The sequence below is a fragment of the Dendropsophus ebraccatus genome, chromosome 1, assembly GCF_027789765.1.
Source record: "Dendropsophus ebraccatus isolate aDenEbr1 chromosome 1, aDenEbr1.pat, whole genome shotgun sequence".
NCBI lineage: Eukaryota > Metazoa > Chordata > Amphibia > Anura > Hylidae > Dendropsophus > Dendropsophus ebraccatus.
Genome location: NC_091454.1, coordinates 16,391,580 through 16,412,327, shown reverse-complemented (window position 1 = coordinate 16,412,327; position 20,748 = coordinate 16,391,580). Strand labels below are relative to the sequence as shown.

The following is a 20,748-nucleotide window of genomic DNA, read 5'->3' as shown; positions in this document are numbered from 1 at the left end:
CCTCCTCCCTTATAGATGGTCCCCATCACCCCCCCCTCCTCCCTTATAGATTGTCCCCTTCACCCCCCCTCCTCCCTTATAGATGGTCCCCTTCACCCCCCCCTCCTCCTCCCTTATAGATGGTCCCCTTTCCCCCCCACCCTCATAGATGCCCCCCTCTTTCCCCCCACCCGTACAGGCTGATAAAAAACAAAACTTAACTCACCTGACAACACGCTCCCACGTTGATCCTCTCTCCTCCTGGTCTGTCCCCGGCTGCTGCGCGGCTGCCGGGGGTGTCGCGTCTTATCCCCGGCAGCGCGCGCATCCCAGAGCTCCCTGCGCGCCGGAACCGGAAGTCAGGGCCCAAGGCGCGCAGGGAGCTCTGGGATGCGTGCGCTGCCGGGGATAAGACGCGACATCCCCGGCAGCTGCGCAGCAGCCGGGGGAAGACAGAGTCGGACTCTTGTGACCGCAAGCAAAACAATGCTTGCAGTCACAAGAGTGATTGAAAGGGAGGGCCTTGCGGGGCCCTGAGGGCCCCGCGGGCCCCCCTTTGTGGCGGGCCCGGTCGCGGCGGCGACCCCCGCGACCACGGTGGCCGTGTGATCTTTATAGCACCTTCATGTAGATGGACGGCCTCTAAGACGACCACAAACCCCAGCGTGCTGATTTCCTAGTGATCACAGTTTACACCACAGAACTCTATGCACTTGTTCATTTTTGGCCATGAAATTCATAGACATCAAAGATTCTAAGATTCTAAGCAACAAAAAAGTTTAAATCTTCATAAAAGTATAAATATTTTTGTACTAATTTGAGTTCCCTTCAAAATTTTCCCAGTCGCCCTTAGAAACAGACAACAGTGTAGCCCCATCCTGTTGTCAGACATGTGACCAAGCAGCCCTGTCCAATATTGTGTCAGCTGACCTCCCAGAATAGAAGGGCTACAAAGCGATAGCTAGCATGGGGTTTTGCGGCTCTATGGGGGTAGTGGATGATACAAACTGTAAGGGACTTTGTGAGGGCAGTACAGCGGTCAGACACTGGGTGGCGGGGGCACAGGGTGGCAAGCTGGGGCCCTTGGGGGGATGCAAGGTAGTAGAGGCTAAGAGGAGGGCACAAGCTGGAATGTCAGGGGGGGGAGACACAAGAGGCCAGGGTTTGTAGAGGGCAAAGGATGTCAGGCAGGGGCTTTGCAATAGGACTGGAAGACACCAAGTGGCATGAGATATTGGGGGGGGGGGTAGATACAAGTTGGTGGGGGCTCTGTATGGGGGTTAGTTATAATCTCAACCTCTTCCTCCATACAACTGTAGATATCAGGGTGGAGTAACTGTGATATGACAAGGATCTACAATGTTATGCACCGTCACCTCCATAGCCGGGTGCTGTATGTTACATGGGGCTGCCTGGTCACCGCTTATTTCTTAGTAGTTATGTACTTCTAGGGTTCGTTGAAATCTACAGCTGACATTTAGGTGGGTTCCCTATGGTTTTCTAACCGCGGAGACTATTTGCCGTGTGAGTCACTAACAACTAACACCAAAGAGTTTCCTTTCGTTTCCTTATAGAAATGCAGAACCATGTAATGTGTCACCATGAGAGACCAGCACAGCGATCACATCCCCGGGGCTGCAGGCGAGAGATGAGGCTCCTGGGCTTAACACTCTGCTTATATGTCCTAGTTACCAAAGGTGAGTCGCCAAATCTATCTATCTATCTATCTATCTCCTATCTATCTATCTATCTATCTATCTATCTATCTATCTATCTATCTTTCTATCTATCTCCTATCTATCTATCTATCTATCTATCTATCTATCTATCTATCTCCTATCTATCTATCTCCTATCTATCTATCTATCTATCTATCTATCTATCTATCTATCTCCTATCTATCTATCTATCTATCTATCTTTCTATCTATCTCCTATCTATCTATCTATCTATCTATCTATCTCCTATCTATCTATCTATCTTTCTATCTATCTCCTATCTATCTATCTATCTATCTATCTATCTATCTCCTATCTATCTATCTATCTATCTATCTATCTATCTATCTAGCTATCTATCTCCTATCTATCTATCTATCTATCTATCTATCTTTCTATCTATCTCCTATCTATCTATCTATCTCCTATCTATCTATCTATCTATCTATCTATCTATCTATCTATCTATCTATCTCCTATCTATCTATCTCCTATCTATCTATCTATCTATCTCCTATCTATCTCCTGTCTATCTATCTATCTATCTATCTTTATTATCTATTAATCTATCTATCTATCTCCTATCTATCTATCTGCTATCTATCTATCTATCTATCTATCTATCTATCTCCTATCTATCTATCTATCTATCTATCTATCTATCTATCTATCTACCTATCTCCTATCTTCTATCTATCTATCTATCTATCTATCTATCTCCTATCTATCTATCTATCTATCTCCTATCTATCTATCTATCTATCTATCTATCTCCTATCTATCTATCTATCTATCTATCTATCTCCTATCTATCTATCTCCTATCTATCTATCTATCTATCTATCTATCTATCTATCTATCTCCTATCTATCTATCTATCTATCTATCTATCTACCTATCTCCTATCTTCTATCTATCTATCTATCTATCTATCTATCTATCTATCTATCTATCTCCTATCTATCTATCTATCTTCTATCTATCTATCTATCTATCTATCTAATATAGAAAATACTCCGCAGCACTCCGATATAATTCAAAAAAGGTAACGTGCGTTTATTACATCAAGTGTCGATTCACAGCAAGCAAAAAAAAAATACACGACGTTTTGGCGTACCATACGCCATTCTCAAGTGGCGGATGGTACGCCGAAACGTCGTGTATTTTCTTTGCTTGCTGTGAATCGACACTAGATGTAATAAACGCACGTTACCTTTTTTGAATTATATCGGAGTGCTGCGGAGTATTTTCTATATTAGCCATTTTTTGGTTCTGAAGTCCAGGACCCGTCTGCAGGCACCTTATTCGGTTACACGGAGTGCCACCTATATTGCTGAATAATATCTATCTATCTATCTATCTATCTATCTAGTACAAAGAAAAGCCGCACTTCCAAAAAGGAAGGAGTGGGTGCCTGCGAAGAAAGTCCCTTGGCCGGGGATCCCAAACACAGTCCAAAAAAATCCGCAGCACTCCAACATAAAGTGAGGTGGTTTTATTCCATCAACACAGGTACAAAAAAATCAGCTGATTTTTTTGTACCTGTGTTGATGGAATAAAACCATCTCACTTTATGTTGGAGTGCTGCGGATTTTTTTGGGACTATCTATCTATCTATCTATCTATCTATCTCCTATCTATCTATCTATCTCCTATCTATCTATCTATCTATCTATCTCCTATCTATCTATCTATCTATCTATCTATCTATCTCCTATCTATCTATCTATCTATCTATCTATCTATCTATCTCCTATCTATCTATCTATCTATCTATCTCCTATCTATCTATCTCCTATCTATCTATCTATCTATCTATCTATCTATCTATCTATCTATCTCCTATCTATCTATCTATCTATCTATCTATCTATCTCCTATCTATCTATCTATCTATCTATCTATCTATCTATCTATCTATCTCCTATCTATCTATCTCCTATCTATCTATCTATCTATCTATCTATCTATCTATCTATCTATCTCCTATCTATCTATCTATCTATCTATCTATCTCCTATCTATCTATCTATCTATCTATCTATCTATCTATCTATCATCTATCTATCTATCTATCTATCTATCTATCTATCTATCTCCTATCTATCTCCTATCTATCTATCTATCTATCTATCTATCTATCTATCTATCTATCTATCTATCTCCTATCTATCTATCTCCTATCTATCTATCTATCTATCTATCTATCTATCTATCTATCTCCTATCTATCTATCTATCTATCTATCTATCTATCTATCTATCTCCTATCTATCTATCTATCTATCTATCTATATCTCTCCTATCTCTCTCCTATCTATCTATCTATCTATCTATCTATCTATCTATCTATCTATCTATCTCCTATATATCTATCTCCTATCTATCTATCTATCTATCTATCTATCTGTCTGTCTATCTATCATCTATCTATCATCTATCTATCTATCTATCTATCCAACCAATATCTATCTCATCTATCATGTACATGCACAGGCTCCAAAGACTTTAATGGGCTAAATATAGTCAGCTAGAGATTACGCTCAGATCATAAGAAAACCAGGCTTTAGGGTCAGTGGGTTTGGTGCCTGCTATGTACATGTATACATTACCATCCTGTTTTTATAGGATACCAATGTATACACGCAACATCTCAGGATATGATGTTGAGAACACATCCTATTTCATTATATATAACTGATGACCATTCATCTCTCCCGTCCTTCCCATATACATTGATGTTTGGCACAGGCAGCTGAACATTTATGTGTTCCCTATGGGGAGGGGTAAGCTGAAGCCAGACTGCTCTAGCATCAGCTTATTCCTATGAGAACTAAAGGACTGGGAAGTGAAAATTCATCACGCACAACACAACCCTTCTCTTTAGAGAGTTGGGAGTCGCCATGCACCTTATCCCGTGACTTTAGTGTAGGGTGTATGGACATCTTTAAGCCACTCACAGTCAAAGGTTCATCACGCTCAGCTGATTGCTTCTGCTTCTTCATTTTAGCAATCATGGCGCCTACAGACCTGGACCACCCACCTCTCCAAACTGTGTCACTATAACATTCATAGCTTTGAAGTGACATCCAGTCTATGAGGGAACTTTAGCTTTGGCTGTCCAGGCATGATGGGAATTGTATATCTATCCTAAGATAATAAGAAGGGAAATACTAAAAGGGCAGACTAGATGGACCCAGTGGTCTTTTTCTGCCGACAATCTTCCATGTTTCTATGTAGTTTTACAAAAGCCACAGGATTACCGCCCCTGTCCCGTACAATCCCAACCTCACATAATCTCATCATATTTGCAGAAAGCAGACTTGTTATTGAGAGATCCCTTCGCAAAAGTCTGGTCTTATTGCAGCCAAAGTAGTATTAAGAGAGGACCACTAGATGTCGCTATGTTATGTATTGAAGTGTGGAAGCTGCACAGCTGAAGTGCCTCAAAGGGTTATTGTGTTTATGTGTACCAGAATCTGTGAACCAGTAGGATCTTTACTTTCTTCTGTTCTATCACCTCTTCTCTCTGTTCTTCTGTTGCACTCTTTTTACCCAATCACAGCGCCCTACACGCTGGATAGGAAGTTAGTCCCTTGGGTGGAGGAGGAGTCTTAGTCGGGATTCTGTGGCAGAACGCAAGACAGATAGCTCTCCACAGTGGTCCTACCTGGGCCCTGGCCCTCTGCCAGCCCCCACCCCCCCCTGTAAAGAAGAGGAGTTAGTTCTTAGTCAGTACCCCGCATGGGTAGGTAGCAGGACAGTGCTCTGTTACAAACTTTTCCCTCAGTGCCTATACCCCATATGATGCAGTGGTAAACTTCTCAGGAGAGGACGCTGTGGATTAGGAGAAACAACAGTGCAGGACAGTATCCACTAAAGAGCTAGGAACTGATCCGGGTGGAGCAAAGTTACTGTAAAAGTCTAGGAACTGCAGCACGCGTGTCAGCAAGGGAACCCTCAGCACTCTGCTCAACCCAGGTAACAAGGTCTGGGCCCTGTGTCCCCTTTTAGTACGGTTCAGTCAATGCTAGTGGGCATAAGGTGGTGTGAAGATTAAAGGAATGGTCAAAACACAAGCACAGGTTTTCTCATTCTTCTTCTTCTTCTTAAAGTATTCTTCCATATACTCCAACATCCCGGCAGAGCACATTACTACTTGGGTTGAGACTCTCACGGCATCCTTCTCTCTGCTACGCTACCTCAGTACAACCCTACCAACTCTACTGTATCCTACTCAGCATTTATCACACAGACCTGGTGGTTTTATATATATATATATATATATATATACATCATCCGTGACAACACTATCCCAAGGGACCCGGTAGTAACCCGACAAGACACCGACCACAGGGGAAAAGGGTACAATCGGCCTTACACCTTAGCAGGTGTAGCACCTTAGCTTAGCAGGCATGCCATCACCTCTGTGTGCCCACCTGGCACTGGCATCACGTGACAACACAATAAGGTCTGGCTGTAACTCGGCCATCCACCACCGGAGTGGTGTCACACTTCCATCTAGCAAGTGGCCGGCCATCCCACAGCTATAGCATCATCCGGGGGCTCACCACACTATGCCCAGCTGCCGCCATGTTTCATTAGTTAGTCCATCCTTCGTATTCTTCTACACACAGCATACTTGGCAACATTTAAATTACCCTAATTGGGATATTTAAGACCCGCCCCCAAGGAACTTTTTTTTTAGGTTACACTTGGGCTTAAGATCTACATTCCCCTATAAGATGACCCCTGAACTCTCTTACATTAGTAAATACTCCTCATAGCTAATCACCTTTGCCTCTCCATGCTGATCTATAACATGGATTTCTCCATACTGTGGTCAGCATGGACAGATGTGTAAGGAAACTCCGATTGATTTTAATGGGCTGCATTAAAAAAGTTATTGTTTTCCCGCATCACTTCTCCCATTGAAATTTTTGACAGTATAGATTTTGATGCAAAAATCAATGCAGTTCCCAGGTTAAGATCCATATACTTTAAAACGATCCTTTATTTAACATAAGAGGTTAAAACTTCATCACCCTACGTAACCCGGGTCCCCCGCATGGGGTGATGAAGTTTTAACCTCTTATGTTTAATAAAGGATCGTTTTAAAATATTTTTTCTGGAGTGCTGGATTCCCCTACCTCTTGGATTTTGTTGCTATTTGCATCACGATTGGCAACCGTTGAAGTCTCCGTGCACCCTCCACGTATCTATTTGAAGAGGCACAAGCTATCAACCCCTATGAGGTGAGCTGACCACCACGTTTTTGCTTTGCTTCATAAGATCCATATACTTTTGCCTGTGTAAACATACCACTTTGTCATTTTGGAGCTGGATTCACAGATTACACTGCTCTATAATCTCCTTTATGCTGCTGCTACTTCTGAGGGTGTGCTAGAGAGAGTAGGAGAGTAGAATTTCCTGGGAGGTAAAATAGAGGTTAGTCTGCTTTTACACAGCTGTAGAGCCTGCAGGGTTGTAGCCTGGTGAAAATGCCATATATCATTGATATAATGGCCATATAAAGTGCTACATACGATGGCTTTTCCTGAAAACTCACATGCAATGAATAAACTTTCATAATTTAAAGTAACTAATAGATTTTTAATCTTCATTGTTATTGACAAATCATTTCAGTTTTATCCTTTATTATTTGTAGATGTTATTATATTGCAGATCTGGTGGCAGCAGCAGAACATGTGACTGGACCTATGAATGGCAGAGTCACATTACCCTGTACATATACTGGCTGGAAAACCACAATGTGCTGGGGACGAGGCCACTGTCCAGCGTCTTGGTGTACTGATGAGATCATCCGGACTGATGGTGACAAAGTGACCTGGAGGAAATCTGACAGATACCAGTTACTGGGGGACATCGGCCAGAGGAACGTGTCCCTGACCATCACCGGGGTCAATAAACAAGATGGAGGGACTTACTGCTGCCGGGTGGAGATCCATGGATGGAACAATGACCTGAGAGAAGAGGTGATAGTGAAGATACAGGAAGGTGAGGAGACCTTTACAGAAAAACGTTAAAATATATTCCACTACATCACAGACAATCCCTTTAAAGAGTTACTGTCATTTAAACGAACTCTCAAAAACATATCAAAAGTTAGGATTAATGCTGAGATCTCCACACATGGCACTCCCCCACATTATAGCCTATAAAGCCCATTCTAAGCCAGGAGTGAAGCGCTGCCACACATATTTCCCAATCGGATGGGGTCTTTTGATATGTATATGCGACCCCTCAAAAGGTCATTTAAATAACAGACAGGGTTATATATGCCAACACTACAGCAAAACCCATCAAGATGACGAGTTTGTCCTGAATGAAGCCAGTCTAGGACATGTTTGACACCTGCTTCAATGGAAAAAACACATCAATGTGAAAATAATAGAGATGAGCGAATACGATTTGATCGAGTAGGTATTCGATAGAATATTGTGGTATTCGAAAGATTCAAATTCAATCGAGTAGTGTGATGAATATGCGGGAAACATTTGAAAGCCCTCCCATTGCAGTTGGCGCTTTTTTTAATCCAATCACCATGCAGGGAGGCAGGGAGGGACCCTGGGAGTCCGCACGCAGCGCGAAAACGGCGTTTACCCTCATTGGATAGCTAAACCACATGACCTCGAATCTTAAATATTTGGCTCCCGCCTCTTGACCGCAGATACGCTTTCAACCTAGTCAGGGAGAGATCTTGGAGCAGGGAGAGATAGGTTTGAGTAGCGTTTTGGTTAGGCAGGATTACTACAGAACCCAAAAGTCCTTTTCAGGGCTAAGATCAAGAGAAAAAGTCATCTCTGAATCCAAAGTACTTCTCAGTGCTAAGAAATAGATGATGTAACAGCAGCATCAGCATCTGTATTCATTCCAGTACCCTGTGTGTACAAGTGACTTATGGTGTCCCTGGTTTAGCCCACTAAGGGCACGTGATATATGCTGTTCCAGTAGCCCAGTAAAAGGCACGTCATACATACTGTTCCAGTAGCCCAGTAAAAGGCACGTCATACATACTGTTCCAGTAGCCCAGTAAAAGGCACGTCATACATACTGTTCCAGTAGCCTAGTAAAAGGCACGTCATACATACTGTTCCAATAACGTTCGTACAGCATGATGCGTGATACGCGCAAATAACATGACACTCTGCGGACGCACATTGGAATCATGTATGTAACACTGCGCAAGAAATACGAAGGAAATGTGTGAACATTGCCATAAATGTTCGTAAAGCGTTCAAAAATATTTTTCATTCGCAACTGCGGAGAGTGGCATTATACTGTGATTTTGGGGTGTTGGGTCCACCCAGGCATGCTCCCCCTAATGTCCCACTGTCATTCCGGAGGTGTTGGCATCATTTAGGAAGGTTTCATGGGGGACTTGGTGACCTCCAAGTGGTCGAATTTGGGTTTCCAAGAGCCAAGAATTTTTTTCCCATAGACTATAATGGGATCGAATACTCGTTCGAATTGTCGAATCTCGGTGCCTATTCGATTCGAATTCTCGAAAGTCGAATATTTCACTACTTGCTCATCTCTAGAAAATAAAAACCCACTCTTTTCACATCCTAAAGTTTCGTCTATTGACTTTAATAAGATTGGGAAGCAATACCAGACATAACCTTTTAATATGGGTGGCACTGTTTCCAGGAGAATAAGAAGGGAGACCTTTTCATGTACTCACAAACAATTCCTTATTGGGCATTGCAGACAATCATGATATAACCTAAGAAAACAACCCAATAGGTACTTTAACACCAATGTCCAAGGACCCCCATCCTCCAAAAATAATACACACCCTCTATGATAAATGAGTATCTCATTTGGCTGGTTGGCTGGGAGAGACCACAGCTGTGTGTATGCTTGGAGGGCTCTGGTTTGTTTGACTTAGGAACCTTTTAGAAGCCCGCGCACCCCAAATATCACCTACCCACAAGTACCCCTTCGATCAGCAGTTCCCGAATGCAGCCTGTATATGGAGTGGCTGTGGACCTGCATCGGACCAACCACCATCAATGGGACTGACGTCATGCTCGGCAAGCCATAAAGGGTGAATGGGCATCAGTTGGGCACACTACCTGTCCATTAACAAGGGGCCCTTGGGGCCAACCATTCTCTTGATCAGTTGGGGGTCTTAGGGCTTGACATGGATAAGTGGGACAACCACTTTAGTTATCAGAATAAAAAGCCTAAACTTTCAGTAATTCGGCATAGGCCATCAATGTTTAATCTGTGAGGGTCTGACCAACTAAATAGGATTAGCCACAGATTCAGGAAATGCCATTTATTTGGCAGAGCCACCATGTAAACAATGAGAGTCCCTGTGAAAGTCTAAAGTCTTTTTTAGTCCTAAAAACAATCTAGTTTGTGGGTCTTTGTTGTAGAACTTGTAAGGATGACACCTTTTTACTAAATTATATATTTTTTTAGAAACAACTACAAAGCCTCCTGAACTGACCAGCCGGTTATTTAACACTACTTATGGTAAGTCATAGATGTCTACTGATAGTCTGGGCTTAAAGGGAACCTGTCACCGGGGACGCGGGCACAGAGCCCGCCCGACCCCCTGGTGCAGCTCCCGCATACTTACCCTTTGCGACGAGTCCCGTTCCTGGAGTCGGTCCCGGGAACGAAGATATCAGCACCTGAAGCCATGCATAAGCGCCTCTGAGATGAGTCCGACGCCCATAGAGAATGACGGAGCCGTCATTCTCTATGGGCATCGGACTCATCTCTCCTAATCTGCATACAGCGCACACACGGCTTCGGGCGCTGATATCTTTGTCCCGGTAACAGCTCCAGGAACGGGACTCGTCGCAAAGGGTAAGTATGCGGGAGCTGCACCGGAGGGTCAGGTGGGCTCTGTGCCCGCGTCCCTGGTGACAGGTTCCCTTTAAGGGTCCCCATACACTTTTTATTGATGTCAGACCCCACCGACAGATGATATTGGCAGAGAAGGGTTTTGGTGTGATTGAATTTCAGTAACCGACCTTGTTCAGCCTAACATTCATGTGGATGACGGAAGAGAAAACAGTTAGGGTGCGTTCACACTGAGTAAAACAGGCGGAATCCCGCCTGCCTCAGTGTGTCAATGGGATGCCTATGTTACCCATTTCTCTAAACCAGACTCAAGAACCAAAGCAGAGAACAATTCCCAGTATATTGTACTCCATCTCCCATAGAAATACATGACTGCTATGGAGCTATGGTGGGAGAAATCCTACCAATAATCTGCTTTTCTTGCTTTCCATGAAATTGTTAATTCGGCCATTATGTAAAGCTTGCTACTTACATATTTTTTACAGACCCCAATAACTTCAGTACTGTGATAATAGTATTTGGTCACAAGATAGCAGAACTGGATGTCACCTACAGCAGAAGCCTTTCCTGAGTTCTAATTAGGCTCCCAGTGTCTCAGATATCCCCAGGACTTACTGTAGGCCTGAATAGTACGACACAAATTGTTCAAAGCACATATCAATGCTGTCAGCTATAAACAAGAATAGACGCTCACTAGTAGGTGTCAGAAATAGGATCAAAATAAATGGATGATGGAACAAGCAAAAAAGTTATATCAGGAATTAAAGAACAGGAATAATAAGAGAAACTGAACCGAGGAGCCGTCCATAATCTTTCCCTACATCTCTCCCTGAATATTACCCTAACATCAGGAAAAGATAAGCTACAAAGTCCCCACAGACATCCCTATACTTACCCTAGCAGAACAATAAGCAGGCACTAGGACCCTGAAGCAAAGGCTAAGAAGTACTGAACTAAGGAGAAATACAACAAAAACAAAACTGGAAGAAACTGCAGTAACCTCAGATACAGAAACAAGAACTACAAAAGAAGAAAGAACTAGACTGACTAGGAACAAAACTAGGTAGGAAAGATACTAGAGAAATACAAGGAACCCTGAAAGCAAAAGGGCTTATACTATAATCACTACCTTAGGGTGTGTGCACACTACGGAATCTGCGCGTATGACCCGCGGCGGATTCCGTAGTGTGCACACACCCTAATTGCTGTAAAGAGAGGCCAACCAATCAGGAACTCCAGTCTAAACTAGAATTGAGCTGATCCAGAGTAATAGATCAGCAGGATTGTATGCTACAGAGGGGGGTGCACCCACAAGGCTCATGACATCACAGATACAGAACTTAGGGCTTTACTATCCCATACATTATCCCATACATTTGTCTAGTTGTCTTGTATTTTTATCTAACAACCTTCTTATAACCACAGATCCTTATTTTCCTTATATCCATCCAAAAACAATCTCCGCCGCCCCTGTTCCCGTCACCAGAAAGATGGAAAGCCAGGTATATTTTTATGCAATCTTTTTGGATAAAATTCAAAAGACGTTGGATTATTACATATTCTGGATTTTATGAGACCTATAGAATAAGCCTGCGTTTACACTGATTTTCTGTAGTCTGTTTTTTTTAATCTGTTTTATGGATGAAAAAATTGATTTTTATCCATTTTTCAGTTAACTTCCATAATAAAAAAAAAAAGATCATAACATAAAAAAATTTGATGCCTTTTGATCTTTTTTTTTTTTTTTTTAAATAATGGAAGACAGTGGAAAAACGGATCAAAATCTATTTTTTCATCCGTTTTTTTGCACACAAATCTAAATGAATCCAAATACATCAATTTTTTTTTATACTTTTTTTTTTTTGTTACTTAAAATGGATTTTAAAAAAACAGACTTCAAAAGGCAGTGTGAACCCAGCCTATGACTGGGGATATGAGTACCGTGATATTACATGAATCTGATAATTTAGTAGATATGAGCTTCCCATGTTGGAGGCCGTGGAGGCCCTAATCTTTTGTATCATAACTGCAATTGCCTACAGCCACCACTAGGGGTGCCAAAGTTTGCAAGGCTGGATTCGCACAAACACATTTTCACATCTGTGTTATGGATTTCAATCCGATTCAGCAGGAATCCCTGCTCCTGTACATACTTTCTAAAGTGCTCTGTACTAAAAATGCCCCCAAATTAAAAAAAAAAAATTGTAACAAATCAAATACTCAAAAAAAAAAAAAAAAAAAATCGAATTTTTAAAAAATCTATAAAAAATTTGATTAGTTCCAAATTGATTAACTCATTTCTATTACACTATAGACCCCTATGAAATTCTTTAAGGGTAAGTGAAATCCGGATGGTATCACAAACAAGAAATCTTTAACGTGTCACAAAGACATTAGTGCTGGGACCCCCGCCGATCAGTAAAATGAGTGAGGAGAAGCAAGCGGTTAAATAGGCACTGTCATTTTAACAAACATTTAGGAAACGTAATATATCTTACCAGACAAAAATGTCTCCTCCTGTTTTCAAGCATCTCCCTGCTCTCCCCTTTCTGCTAAACTGTCACTTAATTCTAAAATAAACTGTTCTGTTTACTGGTGGCGACTCAGATCCCTGAGCTAACTACAAGTATACGGAGGGGGGTGCAGAAAGAATGGCAGCACCTATACTGTGCAGTGGTGTCAAACTCAGGCCCTCTAGCTGTTGCAAAACTACAACTTCCATCATGCCTGGACAGCCAAAGCTAAAGCTTTATCTATCCAGGCATGATGGGAATTGTAGTTTTGCAACAGCTGGAGGCCCTGAGTTTGACACATGTGCTGTAGAGAGTTCATATCATCTCTTTTGTTGCACAAGTTTACTCTAAATTTTCCTTGAAGGTATGTCTGTCCCAGGAGTATAGCTAAAGGTTCATGTGCCACGATGCAAACACTTGACTTTGCCCCCCCCCAATCTATAATCTCATACATATGCTTTATCCAATACATTGTTTCTCCGCTTCCTGTAGGACGGAGAAGTCAAAGAAACAGGCGACAACAAACTTCCTCATATCATCGCTGCCGCTGTCATATTGATTGTTGTCCTGGTATTAGTGGCCGTACTAATAGTCCGTTGTAAGTTGCTGCTTTGGTAAATGTGCATGATCGTGCAATAAAAACGTATTAAATTTTTAGATTAGAAAATTTTGATGAGATTTGTAAAGTTTAAAGGTAGGAATGAGCGTATTTACAGTAGGGACGAAGCGAAGTGCTTCGTCCCTATCTGTATGCCGCTCATCGGGCTGCGGCGCTTTGAAGTGTGCTCCGCTCCGTGACGCTCATTCCCAGGTGCTGGAAAAATGATGGATCCGGTCCTGGGAAACTGGGAGAAGATTCCCAGGACGGGATCCATCTTTTCCCAGCACCTGTAAATACGCTCATTCCTATTTAAAGGGGTTGGCCGCTTTATAGTTAAATTGTTCAGTGTACAGTATAAGTATGTGTACTCACTGTATATACTGACAGCAGCTCTCTGTGTACTCACTGTATATACTGACAGCAGCTCCCTGTGTACTCACTGTATATACTGACAGCAGCTCCCTGTGTACTCACTGTATATACTGACAGCAGCTCCCTGTGTACTCACTGTATATACTGACAGCAGCTCCCTGTGTACTCACTGTATATACTGACAGCAGCTCCCTGTGTACTCACTGTATATACTGACAGCAGCTCCCTGTGTACTCACTGTATATACTGACAGCAGCTCCCTGTGTACCCACTGTATATACTGACAGCAGCTTCCTGTATACCTCATAGAGCTAAAATCAGACTCCCCTCCTCCAGGCTGTGCTGTCCTGCTCCGTGGCGATTCTGTCCATAAGATGTCCGACATGGGGGAGCATGTGACCATGCCCCGCCTCCAGTGTCCTCCATAGGTGTATACAGGCTCCGTGTTGGACACCTGGGGGTGGGGCATGATCACATGCTCCTCCATGTCGGCCATCTTATGGACAGAATCACCACAGAGCTGCTGTCAGTATATACAGTGAGTACAGGGAGCTGCTGTCAGTATATACAGTGAGTACAGGGAGCTGCTGTCAGTATATACAGTGAGTACACAGGGAGCTGCTGTCAGTAGATACAGTGAGTACACAGGGAGCTGCTGTCAGTATATACAGCAAGTACACAGGGAGCTGCTGTCAGTATATACAGTGAGTACACAGGGAGCTGCTGTCAGTATATACAGTGAGTACACAGGGAGTTGCTGTCTGTATATACAGTGAGTACACAGGAGCTGCTGTCAGTATATACAGTGAGTACAGGGAGCTGCTGTCAGTATATACAGTGAGTACACAGGGAGCTGCTGTCAGTATATACAGTGAGTACACAGGAGCTGCTGTGAGTATATTCAGTGAGTACACAGGGAGCTGCTGTCAGTATATACAGTGAGTACACAGGGAGCTGCTGTCAGTATATACAGTGAGTACACAGGGAGCTGCTGTCAGTATATACAGTGAGTACACAGAGAGCTGCTGTCAGTATATACAGTGTGTACACAGGAGCTGCTGTCAGTATATACAGTGAGTACACAGGAGCTGCTGTCAGTATATACAGTGAGTACACAGGAAGCTGCTGTCAGTATATACAGTTAGTACAGGGAGCTGCTGTCAGTATATACAGTGAGTACACGGGGAGCTGCTGTCAGTATATACAGTGAGTACACAGGCAGCTGCCGTCAGTATATACAGTGAGTACACAGGGAGCTGCTGTCAGTATATACAGTGAGTACACAGGGAGCTGCTGTCAGTATATACAGTGAGTACACAGGGAGCTGCTGTCAGTATATACAGTGAGTACACAGGGAGCGGCTGTCAGTATATACAGTGAGTACACAGGGAGCTGCTGTCAGTATATACAGTGAGTACACAGGGAGCTGCTGTCAGTATATACAGTGAGTACACAGGGAGCGGCTGTCAGTATATACAGTGAGTACACAGGGAGCTGCTGTCAGTATATACAGTGAGTACACAGGGAGCGGCTGTCAGTATATACAGTGAGTACACAGGGAGCGGCTGTCAGTATATACAGTGAGTACACAGGAAGCGGCTGTCAGTATATACAGTGAGCACACAGGAAGCGTCTGTCAGTATATACAGTGAGTACACAGGAAGCGGCTGTCAGTATATACAGTGAGCACACAGGAAGCGTCTGTCAGTATATACAGTGAATATACTAACACTGTACACTGAACAATTTTACTATAAAGTGGCCAACCCCTTTAATAATCCAATCCTGGACTGTAATATAGATTTGGGGGATTTATGTTAGAATATAAAATAATATGGTGCCTATCAAGTCTCATTGATGTCAGATTAAGGAAACATTACTGATATTGTACATAAAGATATAGAAATAGTCCACACTGAATAAGAACTGCATGATATAAGGGGGTTGTCTTGCCTAGTATATGACTGACTATAATCATATAATACTTGGGGTGAGATTATATTATACATTGCGCATTGCACAGTAATAAACCACAATCTTCTTTTTTCTCTACAGACAGACACTGTAAAAGGAAAACTAAATACTCAGAGAGGTCAGTGACAAATCCGATAAAACCTGAAAGATATTTTTGTATAAAATTAGTTTATATGACACCTCTGCTTATAGAGCTGCGTCTTAAAGGGGTACTCCAGCAAAAAATAAAATTTCAAATCAACTGGTATTAAAAAAGGTTATATAGATTTGTAATTTACATCTGTCCATTCTTTGGGCGGACGGCGGATTTTGCCTGACTATAGAATGGAGTCTATGGGACGAGCAGAGATGCAAGCGGGAGAGCGTGGGGATGAGCGGTAGAATCTCCATGCAGATTCCTCAGGGGGAACGCACCCTTAGTAGAGAAAGACTGGACTGGACAAAGGATCACTGTCACATTGGAAGGATTAGTAAAGTTTTTTTTTTTTTTGTTTCATGACATTTGACTTTTCTGATAATCCCTTTAAGACACTCTCTGAGAGTAGTCTCTGTGTACATCTCATATCAAATGGAAATCCCGGCACTCACCATATTCATCTCATAATTTTATTTGGTTCAAAACCGTAACAGTGTGAAACAGCAGAATGCGTTTCGGCTATATGCCGTTCTGCAGTTTCACACTGTTACGGTTTTGAACCAAATAAAATTATGAGATGAATATGGTGAGTGCCGGGATTTCCATTTGATATACTATTTTGGGACTACGCTCCTTTCCTCGTGCACCACCAGCTTGCACGGAGTGCCGCTCTGATCCTTCTCCGTTCTGTGTACATCTCCACCTACCCAAAGGCTTCTCATCCAACCAGGACAATTTTCTGTACTGGTGAGGGACAAGAACCCTAAAACAGCTGTCTACAGATGCCGAAGTACTTTGCATTTCTTCTCGAATAATAGAACAGCTGTAGTAACCACTCTCCGACACAAGATGGCGATATCAGGTTGAAATACAAAAATACTGATCCTTTGATTGAACTTGAAATTAAAAAAAATTAAAAAAAAAAAAACATGGCCACTTTCTTCCAGAAACTTTTGCCCATGGGGTATTCCCGTGTGGGTTGTGCGCCTTATAACTGAATGTGATGCCATTCATAGCTTATAGACAAGGGGGGTGCTAATCTCATACAACTCCTTTAAGTATTGCTCACATGATTATTTGTATACCATATAACTGACTATGTATGTTTTGCAGCTGTTCAGCCATCATATCACTGGAGGGACTGGAGAGAACAGAGGACCAAACCGAACAGAATATTTATACAATAAGTTAATTTTTTATATCTGTACATAGACGTAATATCCGGAATAAATTCATTTATGGAAACAGCAGTTTTTTATAGGACATCTGCCCCTCGGCTGTATATGACATTTCCATTACTTTAGAGCTATTGGTTACCGTATCATCCTGGATCCAGCAGGACAGTCCCGGATTTTAGCTGCAGTCCTCATGTACCAGGAGATATGATTCTGCCTCTAACTGGTTTCTGCAGTTCCAGTGTTTACCCACTAGGGGGTCAAGATCCAATTCATAGACAGCTACATGGACAGCCTCACCTCATCTGCCTATCCTACTCAGCTGCACATAGTCCGGGATAGTCCGGGACTACTGTGGCCAGACTGACCATCGCGGCTATAGAGATAACTTTGATTTTGGATGTGTGTTTATAGGACTAGACCCTACAGGTGGTGGTCAGGTGGTCATATATAAGTGAATATAATAAAAACAAGAAACAAGATACACCTTGTCATGTATTAAGCTTTGTGGCATCTGTGTTACATTCATAGTGGTTGCAGGGTGGGGGTACGAGGTATAATATCTTACTATAAAAGGAAAACTATCAGCAGGTTTGTGCAAACGAACCTGCTGATAGTTTCTGGTGCCCCCTTACCTCCTCATACCGGCGCTGCTCCCCTGAGGCTTGTAAGTGCTGCTTTTTTTTTTTTAAATTCAATCTTATTAAAATAAGCAGATTTCTTCTTTAGGAGCACTGGGGGGGCAGTTACGGCCCTTCCGACACTGATAGAGACAGCATCCCCAACAGGAACAGTTTCTCAACACTGTCCCTGCAGCACCTCCTCTGGCCGGACTTAAGTAGAAATGTGTGCAGGGCTTCGTGCAGAGGTCGGGTTATCAGATCAGTGCATGGGCAGTGAAGCAGAGATCTCCTTGTCTTCTGCTCTTTAACCCTTCTCTTTGTAAAGTACATAAAGGGGCATAGCTAGGATTAATGGGGCTCATATTCTCCCCTCTTCCTCCCTATCATTAATTCATGAAGGAAATTGTAGTTTTGCAACAGCTAGACGGCCACGAGTTTGACAACCGTATGATATAGTGCTTTCTATCCTCATGGGAATTACTAAGTACTTAGCTCTGGTCATTATACAAAATAACCACTAGGTGTCAGCAAAGTACACATTATACATAGACATTTTAAATAGATGACTTCAAAGTAAGAACATAACACAACTGTACAGAACAAGGAGCAATTGAAAGACAATCTTTCCATCAACCAAATAGTGGTAAAAAATGTGAACAGTGGACTACTGAGCTTCTGAGTCAAATTGTAACAGAGACACCTGGGGGTAGATTTATCAAACATGGTGTAAAGTCAAACTGGCTCAGTCGCCCCTAGCAACCAATCAGATTCCACCTTTCATTTTCCAAAGAGTCTGTGAGGAATGAAAGCTGGAATCTGATTGGTTGCTAGGGGCAACTGGGCCAGTTTCACTTTACACCATGTTTGATAAATCTCCCTACTGGAGTTATAATAGTTGCCCATAGTTGTCTACATGACATAGAGGCTGCACATAATACCAGTATAGCGTCCACAGAGGAGGTGGATTAAAGTGGTTATCCAGCTTTAAAAAAAACAAAAAAAACATGGCAGCCTTCTTCCAGAGACAGCGCCTCTTGTCTCCAGTTCAGGTGTGGTTTACCATTAAGCTCCATTCACTTCAATGGAACAGAGTAAGGCTATGTTCACACTACGTATGAGTCCAGCCGTAGTTCGTACGCAGCCGTACATGTGCAGCTGAAAGGGAAAAATAGACATGCGGCCGAATTGCGAACATACGGGCGAACCGCGAACATACGCTCGTAGTACAGTTATGCTTCCCTAGCTTGTTTCGAAGCGATCTGAGGCAGGTCATTTACTTGGAAATCTTCGCCCAGCCCCGTCAACCACACAGAACCTTTTGGATCTAAAAATCAAGTTCAATGTGGCTGAAATAAGTACTTCGTACGGGACCGCATGGAAATCCACGGCCGTGAGTTTCAACATTTCCGTCCTTAAACAATGGTCTTGTCCATTTTTCACGGCGCCGCATACGATCCGACCGTAAGCTCATACGTAGTGTGCATTGTGCGGCCGTATATCGTATACTTTCAAGCGAACGCATCAACCTCAAAACTATGTGCGTATATTCACGGTTCACACTACGGACGGAAATATACGCAGTGTGAACATAGCCTAATGCTAGGTTTACACGAAACGATCGTGCAAATTTGCACAATAACGATCAAATTCGAACGATAATCGTATGTGTAAACGCAGCGAACGATCGAACGATGAGCGAGAAATCGTTCATTTTGATCTTTTATCTTGTTCTTAAATCGTCGTTTTCAAAAAATTCGCCGATCGTTCCGTGTAAACAGTCGTTGCTAAAGTGCGGCCGCCCGCAGCCCGGCCCCCCGCTCATCCGCAGCCCGACCCCCCGCTCACCCGCAGCCCCCTGCACCGGCTCGATCGCCACCCCCGCCGCCCCGATCGCCGGCGCCGCCGCTCTGATCGCCACCCCCGCGGCCCCGATCGCCGCCACTCTGATTGACACGCCCACCGCCGCCGCTCCGATTGCCCCCGCCGCCCCGGCCACGACCATACCTTACCTGCTCCGCGTAGCAGGTGTTCGAAATCCCCGGCTCCCCTCTTCAGCCAATCAATGCACTGAAGAGGGGAGCCGGGGATTTCGAACACCTGCTACGCGGAGCAGGTAAGCTATGCTCGTGCCCGGGACGGCGGGGGCGATCGGAGCGGCGGGGGTAGCGATCAGGGCGGCGCAGGGGGCTGCGGTTGACCGTGGGGCCGGGCTGCGGATGAGTGGAGGGCCGGGCTGCAGGCGCGCGGTCTTAAAACGATCGCAAAACAATTTTTCAGTACGATATATCGTACCGTCTAAACGCTGATCGTTATGAAAAAAAATCGTTACTCCAACATCGTTAATCATACGATCTGGCCAATTATCGCTCCATGTAAACCCAGCATTATGGTGCGTTTACACAGGCAGATTTATCTGACCAATTTTGGAAGCCAAAGTCAGGAATGGACTTGAAAAGACAGGGAATCTCAATCTTTCCTTTATGACCTGAACCCTGTTTATAGTCTGTTCCTGGCTTTGGCTTCAGAAATCTGTGAGATTAATCTGTCTGTGTAAACGCACCATTACAAAATCTGCACCCAAAGTGGAGATGAGAGCGGTGCTACCTCTGGAAGAAGGCAGCCATGCTTATCTAACTCTGGATAACCCCTTTAATGACTATCCTACATCTTTAGCAACAACAAAAAATGTGCAAAATATATACAGTACATGTGTGTCTGTCATGTGTGATTATTGTCAGGGCCGTGTTTGCCACTAGACACTTGCTTTATTCCCGATTCCAGTTTATTCTAGGACCATGTCACGAAGCCTAACTCCTA

General features: G+C 43.2%; 1 protein-coding gene across 2 annotated transcripts; it reads left to right on the top strand.

The window, feature by feature from the left end:
- The first annotated feature begins 1,372 nt into the window (after positions 1-1,372).
- On the top strand, positions 1,373-17,784 carry LOC138772330 (T-cell immunoglobulin and mucin domain-containing protein 4-like). 2 transcript variants are annotated; one of them, XM_069952648.1, is made up of 8 exons: positions 1,373-1,460; positions 1,554-1,676; positions 7,382-7,714; positions 10,148-10,201; positions 11,963-12,039; positions 13,543-13,648; positions 16,079-16,115; positions 17,247-17,784. In XM_069952648.1, exons 2-8 carry the CDS (start codon positions 1,556-1,558, stop codon positions 17,323-17,325), a joined length of 807 nt encoding a protein of 268 aa, XP_069808749.1. In that variant the 5' UTR covers positions 1,373-1,460; positions 1,554-1,555; the 3' UTR covers positions 17,326-17,784. The 2 variants fall into 2 exon arrangements, with proteins under 2 accessions (XP_069808749.1, XP_069808758.1); XM_069952657.1 differs by having other exon boundaries at positions 7,365-7,714.
- Positions 17,785-20,748: the final 2,964 nt, after the last annotated feature.